The following is a 25,118-nucleotide window of genomic DNA, read 5'->3' on the forward strand; positions in this document are numbered from 1 at the left end:
CTTTCTGGCACAGCATTGTTGCAGGGTCTCTTATGCTAGGAGGTCGCTCCTGTGGTAACCCACGCTGCTGCTACCTAGGCCTACCACCAGCATTGTGACGATGATAGACTTCGCCAAGATGCAGGCAACCATCTCGTCTCACCTGGGGACCCAGGCGACTGCCATACCGGCATCCCAGCACGCATTGCCTCTGCCTCCAGGCTTCACTGTGGTCCCGCTGTCCCAGGCTGGACCCTTGATGATGGTGACCTCCACCTTGCCCCATTTGATGGTTCCTGCCCTGCTGCTCCTGGGCTGTTCTGGCATCTCCACCTGCCCCAGCTATCCCGCTCACCCCAGTCGCTGCTCCTGGCTTCCCTGGCTCCCAGGCTGTCCTGGCTGCTGCATCTGCCCCAACTATCCCAGTTGCCCCAGTTGCTGTTCCTGGCTCCTGGCCTGTCCTGGCCACCCCGGCTGTTCCTGTGATGTCTGCTGCTCCCTCCTGGATGGGGAACTTGACCGCCATCCTGAAGAAGATGACGAAGAAGTCAAAGAGGAGGTCTTGGAAGGTGTCGTCTTTGTCTTTGTCTTCGTCGTCGTTGTCTGCTACCTCCTCCCCTTCTTCTTCCGAGGCTCGTCGGTTGAAGAAGAAGAAGAAGAAGAAGAAGGCAGCTCTCTCTCCCCACCCATGAAATCCCTTCCTGGGAGTTCTAAGGGCTGCCTCCCTCCACAGGGGAAGCAGTGGGATCTCTCGTCGGCTCTTCCTGACCTTCGGGTCAAGGAACCAAATCGCTCGCCCCCAGGTCTAGCATTTTGGGAGCTGCGGGCGTGCAGACCTCGGTTTGCACACCTGTTGCCGGGCCTAAGAAGTCCTCTTCGAAGGCTGGCACTGTGTTGGACGCTGGTTCGCGAGCCGCTCCAAGTCCCCAGATCTCTAAGGAGACTCGGTTATCCCGAACCGGTGTCAGAGAGTGCTCACCATACTGATTCAGGAACAGGACAAGAGAAAGCCAAGACATGCAGGTGTCTCGGCTCTGCCTGCTGGCACTTCTTCCACTGCCAAGCCAGGTTCCCAGGCTGGTGCTTCAGTCTCTCAGGTCCGAGCATCTGGAGAGATGGAGAGGAGGTCCCTTGCACAGTTTTCTTGCAAGGTTCTGTCCTTGAAGAAGACTGGGGCCTATCAAGAGGACAGCGCAAATTCTCACCAGCCAGCCGCGTGTTCGACTCCACCCAGTCCACACGGCCTGGCTTGGTAGAGTCAAGTGCTCGGCTGTGGCGAACCGCTATGCTCTCCTTGGGACAGAGCTTCGCCAAGGCAAAGGCGCTCTCCTCGGCCCGTGTTGCCGTCATCACCATGGATTGATGGCCGCTCTCGGCCCACCCCTCCTCCTGGTTCCGCCAGCAGGCCTGGAGGGGTTGCCTGATCCTCCTCACTTGTCCCCTCAACCTCCTGGGGTTTCCCTGGGAGGTGCAAGTTGGATAGGAGGAACTCTGGAGAGTCCTCTCCCCAGAGTTCAACTACAAAGGAGTAAGTTCCTGGCTTGGTTCTTGGATCGACTAGGTTGTACACCCTTGTAGTGCAGGATCCAAGGGGTCTGCCAAGGTTCTCCCTCCTGCGGGGAGACTAGATTGGGAGGACCGCTCCCTGGGAGGAATCGAGAGTCCTCTCCCCAAGGATGTGGACACCCCCGAGATACAGAGGACTTTTGCAAAGGTCATTGCTCTGATTCATCAGCACAACGATCTAGGGGAAGGGACCACGGCCTTGTATGTGGATCGTCATTCATGACTCGAATCCTTCTGGGGGTCAAAAAGGAACCCCACACTCGGGCAGGCTGCTTCCTCAAATTCATTTCTCGCTATACTGTGGTTCGGATTCCACAATAAGCTGTAGGTCCCGTTGCTAAGTAACCAATTGGTTCTTAGCCACGTAAAATAAGTCTAATCCTTTGGGCCAGCCCTAGGAGAGCTGTTAATCAGCTCAGTGGTCTGGTAAAACTAAGGTATACTTACTTACTTCTTCCTCTGCCTCGACAGAAACGCTTTATACACCCTAGGAGAGGGCATTGCTGACCAATCAGGTTGACCTGGACCTGGTGCATCTAGGCCCAGGTCTCTCACTGCAGCATCTTACTTCAGAAGGAATCTCCCTTTCGCAGCAAGAGGCGTCGACCCTGGAGGCCACCGCCATGGTGGCTCTCCAGGCAGTCTCCTGGCTGGATCTGTGGTCCTTCACAGTATCCAAAGTGGCTACCTCCTCAGGTGCTGTCATTCCTGGAGAGGACTCTGCTTTCAGGAGGCTGTGCCAGTCTGGAGGTACAGCCATCTCTTACCTAGCCCACCAGATGGCAAACCTGTGGGCAAAACTGGTGCTAAAGAGAGGGGACACTGTCCTTTCTTGTTTTTCCAGGTCTGTAGGTCCCGAATGACCAATGACCCTGCGGAACGGACCGTTGCTGGGTTCTGCCTCTCTCTTCCCTAGAGAGCTGGTAGATGCTGCGATGGACAAGCATCGTGCTGAAGACAGCGATCACCTTGTCAATCAGGCAGTGGCTAAGACCTCAGGGTCTTTGCACTCCACTGTGGCCCGACCTTCAGGCCAGGCTAGCACTTCCTCAGCCCCCAAGAAGTTCCAGACTTCGAAGGGTGCTTGTGGGAACACCCAGCCTTCTTCTTCTACCGGAAAGGGCATGCAATCACGCCAGTTGGGAAAAGGGGGCAAGGTGAAGAAGAAGGGGAAATGCTAGGGATGGCATTCCCCTTCAGCTGCTGCCAGTGGTGGTGGGGTACCTATCGAGCCATTGGGCAACATGGCAGCAATACGGAGCCAAGACCTTGGTAGTGGATGTCCTTCGGGAGGGATATCTACTCCCCTTTGAGTCTCGGCCACTCTTCACCAACTCTCTGGGCCGTCTCCTTACCTACGTTCCTGGTTCGCTGAAGGATCTCGCACTCAAGCAAGAGATGCAAGTCGTGCTGAGCAAGGGTGCTGTGGAAGTCATGTCGGATCTGTCCACAGGTTTTTACAACCGTCTCTTTCTCATAGAGAAACCTTTGGGGGCTGGAGACCTGTCATAAACCTCTCTCCCCAGAACCAATTCATTTGCCAGACTTGGTTCACGATGGATGCGGCTTGCTCCATGCTCACCTCCATTAGGGAGAATGACTTCATGCTTAAGGTGGACGTGATGGATGCGTATTTCCAAATACCCATCCATCTGTCCTCCCACAAGTACCTTCACTTTATCCTCGGGGAGATGGTGTTCCGGTTCAGGGCTCTCTGTTTCCGGCTCTTGACCATCCCCCAGGTGTTCACCCTAGTGTCAGCTTGGGCCCATTTGCATGGGGTATGTCTGTTGAGATATCTTGACGATTGGCGGGTCCTGGCTCTCGCTCACAGTTGCTTGAGGACAGGGATTGGCTCCACGAGTTTTGCCGTGATCTAGGGATTGTAGTAAATCTTGAGAAGTCAGATCTCATCCCCAAGCAGAGGATAAAATACTGGGGCATGCTGATAGATATGGTAGCAGCAAGAGTCTTCCCCCTTGGACTCTCATATCAGCAGGTTCAGGAAAGCAACACAGCTGTTCCTGTCTCGACAGGAGCAGCCAGCTCGGTAATGGCAAGTCGTATCGGTCACCTGTCGTTGGAGAAGCTGGTCCCTAATGGGTGTCTGCACCTGCAGTCCTTGCTATGGCGGCTGAAGGAGTATATACTGGTTCCAGTCTCAAGAGCGTCATCCTTCTCATGGGGGAGGTGAGAAAGGACCTAGACTGGTGGATGGACAACAGGAACCCCTTGATAGGAGAGTGCCTGCATACTCCCCCTCCAGACATGCTTCTGTTCTTTAACACATCAACTGAGGGATGGGGTGCACACCTGGAGGAGTTGCTGACTTCGGGAGTGTGAAACCGAGATGACAAGCACCTTTACATCAGCATCCTGGAACTCAAGGTGGCCTTCTTGGCTCTCCAAGAGTTTCAGGATCGATTGGTGGGACACTCCATAGTTTTGATGAGCGACAACACCACAGTAGTGGCATATGTCAACAAGCAAGGGGGCCTGGTGTCCCTTCCGCTTCATCAGTTGACAATGCAGGTGCATGAGTGGGCTCTGGCTCACTCGGTATAGCTGTCAGCCAGGTATATTCCAAACAAGGAATGTAGTGGCAAACAAGCTCAGCCACCAGAATCAGGTGATAGAGACAGAATGGTCCCTTCACCCAGACATCGCGGAGAGGTTGTTCGATCTCTGGAGGCGTCCAGTTGTAGATCTCTTCATTACCTTCAGGTCTTCTGCTTGGTCGTGCCAGACCCATGGGCCGCTGCGGAGGATGCGTTCCAACACCCGTGTGACAACCTCGATGTCTAAGCTTTTCCTTCGTTTTGTCTGAGGATGATTCTGGTGGCTCCCAAATGGCCTCAGGCTGTTTGGTGTCCCGACCTGCTAGCTCTTCTTTCCGAGGCACCAAGAGAGATCCCTCCCTGGCTCAACATGCTGTGTCAACCCCACATAGAGTGGTACCACCAGGCAGTCAGTCTGTGTCTTCACAGCTGGCGGTTATCCAGCATCTCCTGTGAGCGAGAGGCTTTTCGTGCCGTGCAGTAACGGAGATGGCTGGACACCTCGGGCAGTTCTCTGCAACAGTATACCAAGGAAAGTGGGCCATCTTCTGTGGGTGGTGTCGTAGACAGGGTCTCTCTCTGGTCAGAGCTACTGTTCAGCAGGTCATGGACTTCCTCGACTTTCTTTGCCGAGGGAAGCTTCTCTCCGTTTCAGCCGTAAAAGGCTACAGGGCCGCACTCGGCCTAGTCTTGCAGCTGAATGGAGTAGATATCTCCTCCTCTTTCGAGATTTCTCTACTCAGACCCCCCTGTGTGGGATGTGACTCTCGTTCTAAGGGGCCTGACTAGTGCACCGTCACGAGCCTTTGTGAGTCGTCAGACAGGGATCTGACCCTCAAGACTGTTTTCCTGCTTGTCCTTGCATCGGCAAATAGAGTGGGAGAATTTCACGGACCTTCCTTTGATGTTAAATACTCAAAGGGATGGGGATCAGTTGTTCTCGATTTCCTTCCAGACTTCGTATCGAAGACTCAGAACCCTGACACTAGGTTTGAGTCCTTCACAATCCCCTCCCTAGAGGACTTTGTAGGCAGTGACCCAAACGAGATGCTACTGTGTCCTGTTGGAGTGCTGTGTTGCTATCTGAAGAGAAATCGCCATCTCCGGCCTGAGTGTCGATGACTCTTTGTTAGCACTGGCTTGACCAAGAAAGAAGTTTCCAAGAACATGATTTCTCTCTGGCTTCGTGAGACGATTAGGAGATCGTACTCTGCTGTTGGAGAAGATGACACAGGTACCTTCTGCCCAAGAGCTCACGAAGTCTGGAGCATTGGTCCGACCCTCACATTCCAGAAGAACCTGTCGGTTTCTCAGGTATTGAGAGCGGGGTTGTCGTCTCAGCAGACCACCTTCACTTCTTTCTACCTTTGGGACATTGCCCACAAGCCCTTTGGACACCTATTCCCTGGACCTGTGGTGGCCGCTCAACAAGATGTGTAGCTTACCCGGCTCCTCTAATGGGACAGGGTTGCATCTCACCTAAGATGTGTGGTTGTGGATGCGAGAATGAGTGTGGGTGACTAGCCTCTCCTTCTCTTCATCCTGGCTTTCTTCCAGCAGGCAGAGAGTGGATTCAAGCCGTTACATACTGGATCTGGTGGTCGCTGCAGGTAATCCTAGGCTTCAAGCTTCCATTCTATTTCCTTTCAGGACTGTAGAAGCAAACCCGCTCCTTCCTCTAGCAAGGGAAGGAAGGAGATCATGACAATAAGATAAACCCCGATACTGATATTTGCATTACTGTCGCTGACTTTTAAGATTTATCCTAGCCTGCTTTGTTTGAAATGGCGTCTTCCTCATTCATACAAAAAGGTCCAGAAGTCTGACAATTGATCTCGCATTTCCTACAACCTGATCAATATGTCAGAGGCAGGTTTCCCCTCTTCGCTCTGTTGACCAGGAAGGGAACCCCAGGTGTGGCTAACTCCAGTCAGTTCTAGAGACTCACTCAGAGTCCTCCCTCCAATCAGTGAGTCTTCCTAATGTAAAGGACTGATGGTTTGTATATTATGTAGGAACAAATCACAATTTGAAAGTAAACTGTATTTTTCCTAGCTATACAAACTTGAAGTCCTTTACATTACATTTTCATGCCCACCTCATGCCACCTGGGTCGAAAGGCAAATTGGAATGTTTATATCCGGGCAGGCAGGACTTGCCTACCGGACGGTAGTCAACTGCCTAACCACCGTGTTTGAAAGTTCAACGGCTGTTTCCAGCTGCGCTGTAAGTAATTCCTAATGTAAAGGACCTCAGGTTTGTATAGGTAGGAAAAATACAATTTACTTTAAAGAATTGTGATTTTAGACCCTTGGTAGAATTTTTAGATTTTCTTTTGACATTCTTGGATCTGTGTACATTGCATATGTATCACTAATAAATTTTACAGACCCATTTTATCCTTCACTATTCTTTTATGCCAAACTAGTAAACATCATTAATACTAGAAGGTATGCTGGTTTTGTCTAGTCAGTAATAATTCCATGTACTGTTCTTACTTTGCTTAGTCTGGTTTCACTTACAAAACCCTGCAAGTAAAACAGTTCAAAACATTTTTTCTTTCAAATATATATTATCCTGTAGAGCACAATGTAATTCACAACATACTATCACCATCATGGAGGCTCTTTCAGTACTTAGCTCTGTATAAGAGGACATGTGGAACACAATTTAGGATAGTATATCAGCATTCTGCCTTTTAGAAAAAATTTATGGGGGTAATTAATTAGTAACTAAGCGATTACTGACACAGAAAATAGAAATAAATTTATAACCAAGAAACAGTACTAATGCTGGATGCAACAAAATGATCTAATTTAATGTAAAATATCAAATACACCTTTATATAATCTTTAAAAGGTTATTAATATCACATTTGTGTGTAGTTCTGTATATTTTAATATAGTGAATAGATTCTAATTACATAAAGAATACTGAACTGAAGTTTTATATACTCATTACCACTCATATAATATCTCTGATAAGCTGACATCACTAATTATGTAGCTGATGATATCAACATTAATTCCACATTTGACATTACTGTAAAATAAAACGAATGTCCAGAAATTCTTCTGATATAAATAATGCATTGCAACACATGTTCTAAAGCGGCTCACATGGAAAATTTATACACAATTTCTAATTATTTTCCTTGAGGAAAAAATTTGATTCATTATTACAATACTGTATTGTTGTGCTTCAATTTCACTATTAATAACAATTTCTGATGAAATACGCCTCATCACCTCAGCAAGAAAACACACAAACTGCACCTGTCTACTTTCACCATGCATGAAGGGAGAAACATGAATTTATTAGTGCTATAATCATTAGTAAATCTCTCAAAATATGAGCGTAAGAGACTTCAGCATTGTAGAAATCTATTAACTGTTCTGTACAATAGCAAGAACAGCAAACTGATACTATATAGTAATAATTTATGCACCATGGATCATAGTTCTTTCAAAACTGTATCTTAAAAATAGCAATGCCATAGATACTGTTTTAGCAACCAGTAGTTCACATCCTACACCTAGTACATCCAGAATGGAAGACAAAACAAACTCTTACCACTTTCACAAATGAATTTTATGTGAAACAGAATACTAAAAAGCACTCATTGTGTAATAGAAAATGTGGGATACAAAATGCAAGTACTGATATTTGTCAGATAATGGCTAGGGACACTGGCTATGCCTTTCACAAAACTGAAATGATGGCTGAGGAAAGAATGTTTTGTTTCTCAAGGATCAAACTAAATAGTGTCTAAATCATAAAAAATTATACTCTACTTATAATTCTTGACCTTTCCTTGACATTTTTCTCTCATGAAAAGAAACCCTGGAATTATGACCCAAAAAGGCTTTAAATTACAAAAAAGCAAGTTTTCTAAAAAAAATTCCTTGCAAATATATTGAAACTGCCAGTGTACCTGTTTCTTGTCACAGATTTTGCAGAAGATGACAAACAAATAACTGTACTAAACATTAAATTTTTAAATAGCAAACACTGAGCCAATGAACATGAAAAAAAGTACAGTCACAGCATACAAAACGAAACTGCAAAAATATTGTGAAGACTGAAGCATAAGCAACACATGGATAGAGCTAGGAGAGTAGGAATGATTATGTATGACTAAAAAGAGCAAAGTTAAATTCTACATGCTAAATAATTCACTTTACAATTACTTACATGAATTAATTACAATGTATATAATGTATCAATAAGAATCAAAATTATTTAATATGAAAGTAGACAATTTATTGAAAAATCAAATGTTAAATAAACATCTAAGCAAAAATAAAGAAAAATGTCGATTAAAAGAAAATTCTGTACATGAATTTCAGACTAAAAACCTAAGTTTATATAAAATCTATTTAGATTAAAATAATTTGCAATGTAAGGCAAGGGTATAATTTTACCCTATGAAATGGGTTGTGTCATTCATTAAAAAGATTATACAAAATACAGTAAAAATTGATTAACATATGCCAGCTGAAGGGATGTCATACCTGTTTACTTTTCTGCATTTGCAAAATAGAAGCGGTATTGACTTTAAAAATACATTTTCAGCTAATGGCTTGCCATCAAATGTATAAAAACTTAACACATCATTGTTTCAATGAAAGGATGGTCTATATGAAGCAGGTCAATCAAAGGGTAGTAAAATTTATCCCTCTACTTCTCATCACATACTTACCAAATGATGATTGACTGTTAGTGATAACAAACCATACCAACATACATTATTTATCAGCACGATAATAGGTATACTTTTAGTTGCATGTGATACTGATGTAAAACTTACTTAAATATACAATTTGAATCTACAGTAAAAGTTTGCTTCTATCAATACCTTTGCATTTTTCATTGCATTTTTACAGCATGAATAATATGGGAATTTTGGTCTAAGTACATGTATGCTAGTGTGAACTAAATACACCACCACAATATCACAAGACAATAGTTCAGAATTGGTTTCATTACATGACAACAAATCACTATTGTATAAATAATCTTTCTTTGATACATGAGCATTATTCATATACAGTTTTTGCTTGAATTAAACAGCCAAAGAACAAAATTACTTGAAACAGTAAATTATCAAGTAATAAAATTAACAAAAGCTGCATTCTAAAGTCAATTATGTAGTATTGGTTACATATGGTATCAATGACATCATACATACCACCACTCTTGGAACTTTTGTGTAGGCAGACCTGCAGTATATAGACCTTAGATACAAGTACTGTTAAGAAGAAACCATTAAGTATATATTTATTACTGGTCACAGATGTTCTGTGATAAAATTAAAAATCTAATTGACTTAAGGTGTGGATACATGTGACTCATGTCTACAGTATTGTAATTACTAAAATGACTGCAGAATTGGATACATATTACAAATAAACACACTTAATGGTTCACTTCACTTCTGAAAATGATATACTGTACTGTAAATCCATATCCATCACTTCTATGAATGGCAATGTAAATTTGAAAACTTTTTATATATACTTTTTACGTAAAGAGAGAGAGGCGACAGAAGAAAGCCATTAAGATATGATCTAGAGATCAGTGGTAACTTTCGATGTTATGGCTTGTACTCGTCGTGCATTACAGCTTTTGCAAAGAACATGTCCATCTAAAGGATAACACCCACGGCCTTCTGCTTCTGAAGATAAGACTAGTCCACAGTCCTGTAAAATAACCAGACGTAATGGCTTAAATGTTGCATTTCAACAAATATGTTAGCTGAGAATTATGATGCACAAGTAAAATGATAGCTAAACTAGGAAAAATTAGCTAATACCATATATGAAAAGGGAGCAAGTGGCATGATGACCAAATAAAAACTGAAATAACTGCTGATAGAGAATGCTTTATCTACAAACAATTTTTTTTACCAACTCAAAATTTATAGTTTTATGCAACATTATGCATCACCTGTAAAAATGGATCCTTATAAAAACAATAAATACCATTTTGAACTATCTGAAAAGAGAGGCTATTAGCACTTACAAAGATTGTAATAAAGCTCAACTACATAACAGGAAGACTAGTGAAATACAGACAATAAATCACAAAGTTTTACATATTCCTTAGGAAAAAAAACAACTCACCTCACATTTGTAGCAGTTGACATGGAATGAACGATCAAGAGCTACAACCCTAACGGTTTCATCTTTACCAGGCTCTGGCATGATGGGCTCTTTGCACACTGTACACCGAGGAGCAAATTTTCTGAAACATCAAAATAACTTTTAAAAAATATGCCTTATCAAAAATACACTAAATTTATGCCTTAAAATATACTAAAAAAACATAACTGAGACAATGAATGGTACTAAAGAACCAAAAAATTTACCCCTCATTCATAGTTTCACAAACCTTCAACACAGGTTTTCTCCCAATCTGACCAAGCACAATATTGATTTCATAGGTAATTACCCCCACCAGAAGGAATACCAGTATCTTTCCCACAAATGTTAATTGCTGATTTCAAAGTTAGCAACTCCTGCTGTTGAGTAACCAGATGGGCAACTGTCATTTGATCTGTTAATGCAAGGGAGCACAAACTTTACAACCATGCTCTTGTTTCATGGTTCCAATAAATCACTAGAGAAAAACAGTTATTATCCTGGAAGACTAATTACTTTCATGAATTTGAAAATCTTCAGCTTCATATACTGTATATAGGTTATTTGCAACCAGAAATTACCTTTGTTCTGTTGCTTCTTCAACCAAGAACTAAAAGCAGTCTTAAGACACTAATCCTTTACAGACATCTCATAACAACCCTTAACATCTTTTACATATTGAACTGCCAAATTCTTTTATGAGGCTGTAATTTAATGAATTTAATTTATTAAATTCAAGAACATGCCCTTACATCAGCCTAATTATTTGAGAATTTGCACACCTTTTAAGCATAATTTTAATTACTTTTGCTCTATGTAGAAATGTAGATGATTGTATGGTAAATGAGCCTGGAGAATTAATTTTTCATTGTTCTTACATGTATTCAAACCCTTTGCCTTTACGTAGGGGATTTACTTTCAGCGCAAGCTGGAGCTGGCCGTTTAACTAAAAACAAGGTGGATATTGGTAGTTGGCTACCGATGGTAGGGGAGGAATCCCTGCCATCCAGTTGGTATGCATTCACTTTTCCTTTTGTCTGCGTCCTAGACAGACGTGTCTCTTTTATTGCCTGCTGTTCGACTTTAAATTTTCTTTTCGTTTTTTAATATTTTTGAGATACTTTTCCTATTTTGAAATAATGCAACAAGTTCTATTCTGTTACATATTATGATTTTTGCTCTTTCTTGCTGCGTAGTTATTCCTACACAGTTATGCTACTTAGTTGTTATCAACTCGTTTTAGCCTATGAGCCTTTCTCTTTTAATTCCCTCTCTAACTTGGTTTTGCCTTTTGATATAACGGAAACCCAGCTTGGTCTTAGCCCTGATGTATGTTCTATTATTCTGTTATATCTTTTCATATTATGCACCCAAGGAGAGAGGCCTCTCTCTCGCCATCAACCAGTCTATTTTTAGATGCCTTCTCAACCTCATTTTATTGGACATCCTTATTCTACATCTTTTTTCTGTTTGTTCTGAAGTGTTTTCCCTCTGAACAACTAGCTTCTTAGTGAGAAAGGCAGCGTTGTCTTGCTAGCTAGGAAGGTGGTTAAGCAGAACTGGTACATCACAGTATACACTGGGGGAAGCCAGGTTAGGCTCCACCCACCTCCTTCCCTACTGGCTATATCCTGTTGCCACCAAAACCTTGTGTTATTGATAACCAGACTCTGGCTCAGCACTAGAGAAATCCCTTACGTTGTTAAGACCAAGGGTTTGTTAGTTACGAAAAATACAAATTGATTTAAAATTTATCATTTTTCTTTTGACTACACAATTACAGTACTGTACTTGGAATGTTGTAATGTTTTAGTCTTTCAGATGATGTAGAGCTCGAGTGGCATTGAGATAGAGGAGGGTTCCTTGCTACAGTGTGGTGGTTTCGTAACCCGTCGTACGAGACCTCTGCTTGCCTTTCAGCATGGATTCTCCCTCTCCCTTGACATTAGGAAGAAGCGGGCAGGACCTTTTAGATAGAATTTCCAATTTCGGCAAGTCGTCTCTAAGACCAATAGCTGTTCTGTCCACGGTTCTTGCTCCGTCTTGGGGGTGTTGGGCATTTCTACACTCCCTCACCCTCCTCTCATTCCTGTTTTGAAGGATAAGTCTCGGGAAGCTTTCCTTGTTGAAGTTTCTTTGCCTCCCTCTCTCTTTTCCTCATTGTATGCTGTATTGCAGTTTCTCTGTCTTCTTTCCTGCCTTTCAAGAGACGTTGGATGGAAATACACGTGGTGACTGGAGGAATACAACTCACCATAGGAGTGACAGCCTGTTGATTTCGGTTTGGGCATCTGTGCTTCGTTGCTGTGTCATAGCTCCAAGAATTACTTCATCCCCCGGCTTTTGACGGATTTGCAGAAGTCGAGTCTTCTCCTTCGTCTTTTGCTGTAGGCTACAACCGTGTCTTCTCTGGACTTACCCACCTGTTACCCACCTGTCTGAGTGTCTGCCATCAGTGCTCCTGCCCAGATTGTCTTCTTTCCCCTTACTCCAGGACATAGACAAGCGTATCTTCAGTGCTAGAGTAGTTCCTAGTGTACCTAGACTTCTTTTCCCTGCATTTTACCTTTGAGAGCAGTTCTTGGTTGCCGTTTTCCGCGATGCCGCCACAGTTTTCCGCCATCTAAGCTAAAAATACACTCTCCAAGGAAGGAAGAATTCGCAGCATTGCAATGTTGCATGACCATGTTTTTTGGTTCATATTGTGTGAGGAGGAAGAGAGAGGCCCTGGGTAGGTAGATGTAGTCTTGCCCTTGCCACAACATTGCATGGCTGTGACGTTTTTGATGTTGCTGCAGTTTACCATACGTCCTTAGCCAAAGATTCACTCTCCAAAGATGAAGAAGCACAATCGTGCAGATGTTGCACTACCGTGTCCTCTCTACAATTGTTACATGACCGAAATACAACTCTTTGGTGGTTTCCATAGTTTCCTTCCCTCCCCTGTCTATGGGAGTGTCAAGTATGTACTCGTCTCTTCATTCCTACACATTCCTGCTCAGGGACGTTGTCATGGCAGGGCACGTCCAGGGCCACACCCCCATCCAAGGTCTGTGGAGATTGTGATCAAGATCATCAACATCTCCGTGGCTCTGTGGGCCAGCATCTCCGCTCTACCTTTCAAGAAGAGTCCACGGTCGGGCAAATGGCACCGATGTTGCTTCTGTTAACGTCACTGGTGTGACTTCCATGAACATCTGGTACACAGCACCCACGCATGTTTGTGTGGAATAGTGGGCATGTCTTGCTTTCCCTCCCCTACTCATGTGAGTTTGCAGCAATCTTGTCCGAGTGAAAATGTGTTCATCCAAAGGGACTTCAACAGCAATCTTCCTAGAGTGGCCAACATCTGTTTGCAGTAACGACAGCGTCCACAATGAACTGGATTGTTTTCCCAGACCCTTATGACCATCGTTGAATGGGTGATGTCCTTTCATGACTGTTAATCCACGGGTACTTTGACATTATACAGGTAGGATAGGAATTTTATTTTATTTGTTCCTACTCAACTTTGGTTGTTCCTACACGTATACAATCCTTGGTTTTTACACATGGGAAAGTAATCCCTCACGTAAAGGTCTAATTGTTCCTACTCAACCTTAGTTTGTTCCTACACATATGCAAACCTTCAGTCTTTACATCAAAATCTCTTCCTGTGTTGGGATGATTCCAATCTTGACTGCATGGGTTTCTTTGGATCCCCATATGTGTCCGACTTCCTCAAGAGCGGGTGCTTTTCATAGGATGAAGTAGGCCATAGCCATGAGAAGATGAACCAGTGGCCCTACGGGAGATGATGTCTTGTCTAAGGGACAGCTTCGGCTGACCCCGCCTGATTGAGACCATTCCTGTCATCGTGTCTGAGGGGGCAGCCTCAGCCACCCTCACCTGACCGAGACCGTTCCCGAAGTATGAGGGATGAAACATGGCCTACGTTTCATCCCTCATAGCAGCTATGTCATGGCTGCAATATACGACCATTCTTCAGGACCTGTGCAATGTTGTCTCCTCTTTCCACAGACCATCCAAGGCCTTCATCTTCTGTTGATTCTTCGGTCTTCGGATTGGCTTGAATGTATTCTACGCCTCCCTTTCTGGTTCCCTCAACCTCTCTTGATGACTCGGTTGTAACGTTGACTGGGGTTGTTTGAAGTTTTTGTATCAAGTGTCTGAGACTCATCAGTACTGATCCATTTATGGGGGTACACGGAACCAAGAGTGTGCCAGGTAGAACTGTCAGAGCTAGGATCGATCCTCTTCTTTTTTCAAGTCACCCTTAGAACTATACGTTCTGTAATTGGTCTTAGCCACTGCCCATCATACAACCAAGTTTTGCAATAGAGTCAAGAGATGCCAATGATTTCTTCATTCCCTCTGGATCACAGAAACATGGAAAGCGTCCCTTTCAAACTCCTTCCCTTTCCTAAAAGGGAAATAAGGTTAAGGAGAAGGAATAAGATGCTACTGCTTTCCTCCCCATGTGCGGCCACTGATGGGGAGTGCAATTAGACTTAAAGAACATTTTACGGTGATGGAAACCTGGGTAGTAAAATGTCCTTCGGTAGGATATCAATTTCCCTTTGAGTTCCTACCACTACTCATTAACCATCCCGTTCAAGTTCACAGGTTTGTTCCAGCTAGTTGAAAGTTCTTCCCCTGCGGGGAAGTCCAAGGTCATACTGCATGAATATGTTGTGGAAATTGTACAATCCAGCTCCTGATTTCTACAACTGTTCCTCCCTCTTAGGAAAGTGAAGGGTAATTAGAAATCAGTCATAGATATTTTCTTCCCTGACCTGTTTCAACAGCCTTGGTTCAAGACAGAAACGATACACTCCATACTTGCAACCATCAAGGAGTCAGACTTGATTCTTTCATTGAGTTTGAAGGGTGAGTATTTCGGATACTTACCCATTATTCTTTCCGCAAGTTCCTCTGCTTCATTTCTGGGGAGACTTTGTAACTCTCCAGAGCAGACGGCTCCACGCCTATCTCTGTTGTATGCTTCTGACCTCTCCCCAAGTTGTTCATTTGACTCCACCTTGGCTTCGACTAGGGCATATTTGTTCAGGATGTCTCCTGATGTTTAAGCGCCTCTAGGACAGAAAAGACTTCTTGGATTTTGTCGCAGCCTAAGAGTTGTCCTTGTCTTCAACAGGGAAGACGGTTCTTCATGGGCAGTTTCTCCTCCTTCATTCACTTTGTGCAGATTGAAGTGGTCCTGGTCTTCAACAAAGGTCTCCCCATTCCTCTCTCAGAGAAGTGAGGCAGGACTTAGCCTAATGCTTAGACGACAAGTATCTCCTTGGAGTGTTGTTACACGATTCCCCTCCAGTGACCCTTCATGCCTCAATGTGTCAACCAGAAGGCAGCCTAAACTAACCTAACTTGCACTTCAATATCCTAGAACCTCATACCCCATGAACCAGACGGCAGTCAACTGTACTTCAAGGGGGTAGTTTGGGTTAGGTTAGGTTGGGTGCCTAGCCTAGCCTAGCCTAAACTAAACCAAACCTAGCCTAACCTGACCTAATCTGCACCGCAATATTCTGAACCTTCTTAGCTCTTCAAGCCTCAGGATCTGAGGATAGGCAGTCCGTGCTGTTGTTAAGGAACGGTACCACAGTAGTTCCAGAGTCAACAAGAGGGGGCTAATGTCCTTTCATCTCCTCAACTGATGATGCAGGTGTACAGTTTTGCAGTAGCACACTCAGCACAGCAGTCAACCAGACACGTTCCAGGGAAGATGGATGTATGACAGACAAATTCGGTTACTAGGGTTGGTGTTAGTGACATTTGGTCTTGACACCTCGACGTCCGAGGGACTGCTCATTCTAGAAAGACAGTCAGGTTAGTCCTTGAATCTCTACACACAGAAGCTGTTACTGTTTGGCTCTGTCTTTCTGGACCATGGGCATAACAGCCAACGACCATACCACATTGAAAACATTGCTTCTTGCTCGATCAGTGAAGTTTAGCAACGATTGGGACTGACCAGATAGGCGACCTCCTGGGAACACCAGATGCTGTTGGCATCTAGGAGACGTCTTTTGCATCCATGATTCAAGTCTTCGGCTTATGACCAGCGTTGCTGAAATGCGAACTTCACCCTACCTATGCGAACCAAAAACTCTACAGCCTGCTCACCAAGTTTGAGTGCTGACATGAACTCCTGCATCCGCAAGGGAGGTTTGCATAAAGTTCGCACTATATACTTGTAAAGGAAATTTTAAAACAAGTTGAATATTTGAAAATATATTGTTTTGGGAGGATATAATTTCCAAGTAATGAATAAAACACTTCTTTAGTTCCTCTGGGATTATCACATTTGGGATATGTCTCCACTCATCGTCTAAACATTGTAATTGGTTAGAGTCGAATATACGTGGAATTTTCTGCGCTACATCTGTTAAGAGTAGGGAAATTCAAGGAAAAAAGAGACCAAAACTTAGATGATGCGGTAGATGAAGATGCATCTTTATTGTAAATAAAATTTAGGTATTAAGCTGTATTACGTATATTTCAAAATTTTTTTTTATAACATTTACAATATAATATATACGTTACTGTTATATATATGTTGTTATATAATGTTTAAAAATTAGATTCTTTAATGTTGTTATATAATGTTTAAAAATTAGAGTCTTTAGTTATAACTTTTCAGAAATAATAATTTAATTGTATGTAATTAGCTTCTTAATCATAATTTCTCATATAGTATCTAAAGTTATTTTCATACTTTGAAAATGGATATAATTTAGCCTTGTAACACTAATAGCTATGATTAGGTTAAGAATCCTTAAAATTTAAGGATGTTTTCTGCCTTTTTTTTATTGTATAGCCTAATAATGTATTTTGTACATTGTATGATAATTGTCAAATAAAATACTACTACTACATGTGGTGCATAAAAGAATTCTATATACATCTATGCAAAATAACATTGCTGTAAATTATGGACATGGATATGTCCGTAATTTCAGGGACAGCAAAAGAGACCAAGGGGTGTTACTGGATGAGTAATAAAGATACTGCAGTTTCCCACTGAAAGAGTTTACCAGTAATTTTCTCTCGTCTCCTCTCGTTTTCTATACCATGCAAGCTTCACTTTGCAAACCTAATGGGAACGCTGCTTACAACTTCCTGTCGTTTTGCCTGATTTGCTAGGTGATCAACAGTGTATGAACATTATATTTCCAAGGACCCTAAAGGCTACCAAGTGCCCGAAGGCCTTTTATGTTACCACTTAAGGACTTCACCTCCGAACTAGGTGCCGGCAACTTGTTATTAGTTCTGGCTCGAACAAGAAATGGTGTCCAAGAGCTCCATTTCTTTTGACTTTATGTAATGCTCAAACAGACGTACTCCACAGCTGAGGTGGTGGACAGCAATTAGTTCCATGCAAGATTTCATAAGGTCAGGGAGCATTGGTCTGCCCCTAGCATTCAGGAAGAACCTGTCGGACAGGTACTAAGGACGGGAAAGTGGTCACAACAGACAACAATTGCCTCCTTTTTACCTTCAGGATGTTGCCCATAGATCCTCGGACTCTTTTTCCTTGGGTTCTGTGGTGGCTGCTCAACAGCCGTGTAGCTCACACATCTTTTGAGGACAGGTGGCATCTTGCCTAAGGTGTACAGCTGCAAAAGACTCTGTGTGTGTGTGTGTGTGTGTGTGTGTGTGTGTGTGTGTGTGTGTGTGTGTGTGTGTGTGTGTGTGTGTGTGTGTGTGTGTGTGTGTGTGTGTGTGTGTGTGTGTGTGTGTGTGTGTGTGTGTGTGTGTGTGTGAGAGAGAGAGAGAGACTGGCCTCCTACCTTCTCTTTTATACCCTTCTAAGGGACGATTAGCAAGCTGTCACATGCTGGACGGGTGTGCATGCAGGTGTTCTGGATGACTGAGTATCCTGTCTATAATCTAGCTCCTTTTGGATTAAAAGATGCAACTCTTACCCTCTTTCTAGCAAGGGGAGAGAGGGACTGACAATGAACAGACACATTGGTTATCTTCAGCTTTACTGTCCCTGACAATATGGGTTCATCCAAGCCTATCTTCAAATCAATGGTGTTCCATTCCATTCATTCGAAAGGTCCAGAAGTCTGGCAAGTTGAACATCACACGTTTAACAGATCAGAGGCATGGGTCTCCTTCCTTTGCTCTTACAGGACCAGGAAGAGAGGCCCCAGGTGAGGTGAACTACCAGTCAGTTCAGAAATTTGCTCAGAATCCTCCCACCAAGAAGTATGTCTCCCCTATGTAAAGACCAAGGGTTTGTATATGTGTAGGAACAAATGACAAATTTTTAAGTTATTTGTATTTTTCATAACATACAAACCTGAAGTCTTTACATAAATGGCCCACCTCTAGCCACCCCTCATTCTGCTTCCTGGCCCAAAAGGTACAGTGAATGCATACCAACTGGATGGAAAAACCTCAGGTTTGTGTGTTAGGAAAAATACAAATTACTTAAAAATTTGTCATTTTACTAACAAATATTGCATCAGTTTCTTAGGCTTTTGAAAAAACACGTATTACAGTCACCGCCCTACTTACGAACATTCATGTTATGAAGATTCAGATACAGAGAGACGGGGTCATAAGTTGAAACTGTTTGGAGCACTCCACTTTGCCACCCGTAAGTATATTTGGCTCTGCGCGCCTATTCTGCTACTAAGAATTTTTGCAAAGAACATGAGAACACAAGGAAGAAGAAGAACCTGTTCCTTTAGTCCCTTACCTGATTATCTCAAGTATTCTTGTGATTAACTACCATGTATTCTTACAATCACAAGAATACTTGTTCATGCTTGTAAAATATTCCCGATTTAACTCGTTCTTTGGTGAATTCCCATTTTCTATATTTCCTCTCCCCATAGGGAATGTTATGTATTTTTATCAATAGATGGCGGTGTGCATTTTTACTTTGTGAACTTCCAATGTCAGACGCTGCTCCTGCGAAATTCTCTCCACATTAAACAAAGCACGGAAAACTAAATTTTGAATGTTGCATATATCTAAATTTTGTTTTTGTTATTTTTACTTTTTGAACTTCCAAAGTCAATCCTTATATTACTGCATGATTCAGAAATGCAATGAAAATTGTATAATCTATGACTCTCTAGTTAACTCGGGATTGTAAACTTCAACAAAAATTATGCACTACATATAATAAAAACCAACATAAAACAATTCGAGATACAAACGGCTGTCTGGAACGTAACTTGTTCATAAGTCGGGTAGTGACTGTACAATACAAACTGAATAACTATAACATATATAACAATGAATCACTTTAATAAAATTTTCATCAAAGACCCCCAAACTGGAGTTGGGGAGGCCATTTAGTGCTATAATTACAACAATGACACATAATAACAAGTGTGATAACTAAATATTATTATACATAATTTTACTATACCACATCCTAGTGTCCTTAAAGGGAAAGGTTGCTTTCAGACTGCAATACACAATATAGTACATTAATAGCATTACATTATGAAACTGACCAAATATTGAGCACTTACTTATGGAAATCATCTATGCAGTGAATTTGATTTGATGCATCCACAGTGAAGGGAATTCCATCCAAAGATTTGTTGCACACAACACAAGTGAAACACTGTGGATGGTATGGCTTCCCAGTCGCTCGTAAGATTCTATCTAAGATGGGTTTCGTGCAGACACAGCATTTCTCCAGTGTATTCTGTAAAGGAAAGTTAATATTCATTAGGGAAAAAAAAAAAAAAAAAACTTTTCCACTTGTTAAAGACCTTAGGCTACGTAATAGTCTGCTGCACATCACTGGTCCATGCTTTTGTAAATTAGACAACATTTGGTCTCCATTAAAAATTTTTGGTCCAATAGTTCACTTCAAATAATAAGTCTCTCTTTTAAGGTTACTTGCTGTTTTAAAATTTTGTGTTTTTTTACTCCTAGATACAGCACCCCAAACTCTTAATTCAATCCAAGTTACAGAAGTTCTGAAGAGCTGTAGAAGATTAATAAATTTTATGCAAGTAACTTACAAAGTATTTACATAGCTATAGTTTCTAACTAGTACAGCAGCTAAAATTTGAAAATTAACGGTAGCGATTCTTTTGTTTTGGTGTAGGTAGCTAGTCCCACCCACTTTCGGCAAAGAGAGGAACAACTCAGCAGAGAACCTCAATTTGTTTCTGCTGGCTGACGATGAAGGTTGTTTGCTCTCGGCTAAATTTGGAATTTGTTACTGTTGTTGGTTGAGATCAATTTGGTGAAGTATATTTACTTGGTAATCTTTCGGCAATTATTTAGTGATAGGTTTTTTCTTAAAAGGCCTTAGTGTTTCAAGATCAGACTGATTTTTTCCTTATATAAGACTTGGTAGCCAACATGTTTGACAATGTCCGACGCAAGTACATCTTCCACTCGTTATTGCAGCAAAGGCTGCAATATGAGGTTAACTTCAGCAAAGTATGACTCGCATACCGTTTGCGCAGATTTCAGAGGTCAAGTTTGTTCTTTAACATTACCGTGTGAGGAATGCATAGATTGGAATCCTAAGCAGTGGAAAACTTTAAGTTCTCATCTATCTAAGTTAGAGAGGGATAGGAAGAGAAAAGCATCTATTAGGAATAACAAGAAGACCACAGCTAGTCAGGAATCTGCTAAGCATCTTAGGAATGACAAGAAGACCACAGCTAGTCAGGGATCTGATAAGTCTTGTGCAAATGTTGATGTGCCTATTATTTCTGTTCCTGTAATACTGCCTATTCCCAGTTCTTCAGCTGTACAACCTTGATCCTGTACCCAGCTCCCACACTTCCAATCCCAATGCCATTGCCAACTTGGAGTCAAGATTTGACCGTAAATTTGAATTAAATGGGGAGTCTATGGCTCAATTAGGGTCTTTGGTTCAAGCCCTAATGGGCCAAGTGAATAAAGACAGTTTTAAGAGTGCAAGTGAAGTGTTAATGGAGGAGCTGGCTGCCCGTCCCACTGACTCCTAGGCAAAAGTCCCTGGCGCACACTCCTGAACCTGGGAGAAGCCATACCAGAGGCCCAAAGGAGGTTGGTGGGGTCTGCCCAATGGTAGTCAGCCCCTCAGTCATTCCTGTTGTAAAGTCCCAGGGTACGACAGACAGCCACTGCAAAGGTGTCTTTTCGGAGGTGCATCATCTTTCTATAAGTTTGGAGGCGTCTAGCCCTGAAATCAGGCGCCAATGGTGCTCTAGTGATAAATCCAGGCCACTGAAAAGGCCAGCAGTGGATGTATCCCGCACCCCTCAGGTGCCTACTAAGAAGCCTAGCACTGTGGTGCTCAAGGAGCCTTCATGCAGTTTTATGGGACAGTTCCATACGTTTTTCTCCGATGTGTCTGGATGCGAAACGTCGAGTGTTGATGCCTAAGCGCTCATCTTCGGTGCATAGACGCAACCATTCTGCTTCACCTGTCGATGCTGCAGTGTCACTCGATGTGTTGGTAACTCCAGAGCGCCCAGTGACCTCCCAGCACCAAGTAGCTTCCGAGGGCCCAGTAGCGCCCATATGTTCAGAGATCCCTGAGCGCCCAGTAGCACCCGAAGTAGCGCCCATATGTTCAGAGATCCCTGAGCGCCCAGTAGCACCCGAGTGTCCAGTGACTTCCCAGCGCCAAGCAGCTTCTGAGCGTCCAGTAGCGCCCAAGTGCCCAGTTCTCTCCTCTAAGTGCTTGGCACCAACTTCAGTTTTCAAAGATCCTTGAGAGCCCAATAGTGCCTAAGTGTTCCGTTCTCTCCTCTAAGTGCTTGGCACCAACTTTCAGACTTTTTCGTCTTCTATTATGGAACCAGCTTTGGGTCCCAGTCAACAGCAAATGGATGGTATTTTAGGTTTTTTGAAAAAGCCTCCTCCTGCTGCTAAGCCAGCTGCAGACGCATCTCTTTCTCCAGTACTGACTGATGGAGAGGAGTCAGATAAGGATATGGAAGAGGATTCTGCTGCTCCTGCTTATGCAGCACTCTTTCATTTTTGCTACAAAGCTTTCCTGCCTTTTTCTCGCTTGCGGCCCCATCTTCTCCGGCGTCCACTTTCTTGGTGAGTAATCAGCCTGTCGAACACTCCAGGTTGCCCAAGATGGTGCTCTCTACTTCTGCTAGGAAAGTGCTCAGTGAAGTAGATGCTTGGCTCTCGGTCAAGAGAGAGCAATAAAAGGCTCCCTGTTCATCTTTCACATACGAGATATTCTTCATATGCCACTGGGGAAGCTCCTTCCCTGGGAGCCGCTGCCTCCTACCAGAAATATCTCTGGCTTAATTGATTCTTCGCGTAGGTCGGCATTTTCATCAGTCAAGGTGATGTTTGCTGCAGCTGAGATTGATCATCTACTTCGAAACCTGTTCAAGGTATTCGCAGTACAGTAAACCCCCTGTATTCGCAGTCTCACGATTCGTGGACTCACCTGTTCGCAGATTTCTCTATGGAACATATATACGCATTATTTGCTGAAAATTCGCCCATTCGCGGTATTTTTCACTGAGAAATATTCACTAATTACTGTGTTTTCATATAATTTTCATGACTAAATGCACTTTTTGTGATAAAACTATTAAAATACTCAGGTACCCAGGTAGTGCTGAAGTTACGATAATTCGATTTTGCGATGGGGTAAGCAATTACAGTACAATAATACTGATATGGCAATATTTATAAAATTTTTTAAAATTTCACGTGGGCGCAGGCAGCAGCATACAATCAGGCAGCACGAGAGACCAAATTACAATAGACCAGCTTCTTTTCCTTCATCTCTTTATCCCATCTTCTAGTTAAAAAAAGTAAAAGAGAATGATAAAAGTATTGTTAGTAATGTTATACTCTTGCGTAAATGTGTACAGCCATAAACATCTGAACGAGAAACTGTTGTTTTGTTTATAACCGAATCGGATAACAACAGCCATTTTGCTTGTATTTCAAGCATCGCACGGTAGTAAACAATTACCGTTATTATAGTACAAATGACATTAATTAGAATATGACTGATATATTTTCACATTATACCCTTATTCGGTATGGATAAAAGAAAGGCAAGGAAACATACTGCTCAAGCTGAGAAAACAATGTTCAAGCTGCTAATGACTATAAATTATCGTGCATTGGCAACATGGATGAAACTCGACCATAATTAAAACTGGAGATAAAGTATTTTAATCAAAACTACTGGGCATGAAAGAACACATATTACTGCTATTTTTATGCTGATAAACGATAAATACGTAAAGCTTGTATTATAATGAAATCAAGTGAAAATAGCAAACAGAATCTTGATTTTTTTCTACACAAAACAAACGTGCCTCCAACCGGCCAACTTCGCCTATTAATGAAACAAATAGCTGAATTAATTCCACAGCAAGACACATTTAAGTTATATTTCAACTTAAAAAGACTTTGTATAATGAAAAATAACCTTGCCCCATATAAATAGAGTATTTAGAGATTCATTTATGCTAACTAGAAGCAAGAAAAGCGCTCTGAACCGAGTTAAATACGGAGAAATAAATTTACCGCATAATTGATTTCCAAACCAAAACATTGATCACTATGATTGCAATTTATAATACAAAAGCAATACTGTATAAGAATATATACAATATTACTGGATACAGTGAATTAAAGTGTAACATTTTAAAAGATCCATGGAAAAGATGCATATTCATTACGTTGATGTTTGTATAATACAATATTATGTGAATATAGAGTACAGTATAATGTAGGCTAGGCTACCGTATATGTATACAATATACCATAGTGTAGGCTAAGCTAATTCTTGTTTGTTATTCAATTTCTCTTTGTATTGGATTATCATAAGTCACTCTACATGACCCTCCAGAATTAGCTGATATTAAATTACTATACTGAGTATGTATAGAGTATACTTTATAGTGTAGGCTAGGCTACCATATATGTATACATGGTACTGAATACCCTAGTGTAGGCTAGGCTATATTCGAGATATGTTTTTCCAACAAACGATGGGTTTTTGGAACCTAACCCCACCGTAAGTAGGGTAATACCTGTATAAGCATTTTTAGTTTTTTTTGTGTGTTAGAACTATCAAAATGGGAAGTTCTAAGTGTTTTTAGAATAGTTCTAAGTACAGTATTTGCAGATTTTAGCTATTTGTGGGGGGGGGTGGTACGCATCCCCCGAATATGGGGGGTTTATTATAGTTAGTTTCTTGGATTGGTCAGTGGGTGCCTTGGCACGGAGGGTACAAGACTGTTCGACTCTCCCTGAGGAATTCATCTCGGACGCTCCTAAAGTTCTCTCTTGTGCTGACAGAGGCATCAGAGACAGTTCTACAGTAGGAAGCTAGCCTCTCTTTTTACGTTGGAAGTTTTGAAAAAGAGAGAATTATGGTGTTTGTATACCACCAAAGGAGTGACTACAGCACAGAAGTCTGCGCCTCTTTAGTGAAGGATTATCTGTTCCCACAGCCGACTGTTATGACATTGTGTCATACCTACACAAGAAATCTACTCAGGACCTTCTGTCAGTCCTCAAGACGTCCAAAGGATACTCCATCTTTTAGCAGGAAGTCGGCCTCTCTGCAGCCTCATCCCTTTCGTGGCGGGAGACCAAGATCATCCAGACCATGTTCGAATGCTAGTTTTACATGGCGAGCCGTCAAGAAAATGAAGACCAAGTCCTCCATGCTCCAGTGGGTGCAAGACTCCATCTATTTTGGGAAAAGTGGGGCGAGATGGGAGGGGAACAATGGATTGTACAAAAGTGGAGCAAGATGGGAGGGGAACAATGGATTGTACAAGTCCTCAAGGAGGGCTACGCTATCCCGTTCAGGGAAAAACCTCCATTAGTCATAAAGCCCATTGTCTTGACCACCTATTCCACAGGCTCAGAG

The 25,118-nt window shown here is 42.5% G+C and overlaps 1 protein-coding gene across 2 annotated transcripts in view; it reads right to left on the minus strand.

The window, feature by feature from the left end:
• Positions 1 to 6,977: 6,977 nt before the first annotated feature.
• Zyx (lipoma-preferred partner zyxin) overlaps positions 6,978 to 25,118 on the minus strand; it is a 167,402-nt gene continuing 149,261 nt past the window's right edge. For both annotated transcript variants that reach the window (XM_067128392.1, XM_067128382.1), the window contains exons 7-9: positions 19,768 to 19,946; positions 10,229 to 10,349; positions 6,978 to 9,805 (exon numbers count right to left, since the gene is read on the minus strand). In XM_067128392.1, coding sequence (XP_066984493.1) covers positions 9,674 to 9,805; positions 10,229 to 10,349; positions 19,768 to 19,946 — 432 coding nt within the window. In that variant the 3' untranslated portion in view covers positions 6,978 to 9,673. The remainder of the gene's footprint in view (positions 9,806 to 10,228; positions 10,350 to 19,767; positions 19,947 to 25,118) is intronic.

Source organism: Macrobrachium rosenbergii, chromosome 3 (genome assembly GCF_040412425.1).
Source record: "Macrobrachium rosenbergii isolate ZJJX-2024 chromosome 3, ASM4041242v1, whole genome shotgun sequence".
Classification (NCBI taxonomy): Eukaryota; Metazoa; Arthropoda; class Malacostraca; order Decapoda; family Palaemonidae; genus Macrobrachium; species Macrobrachium rosenbergii.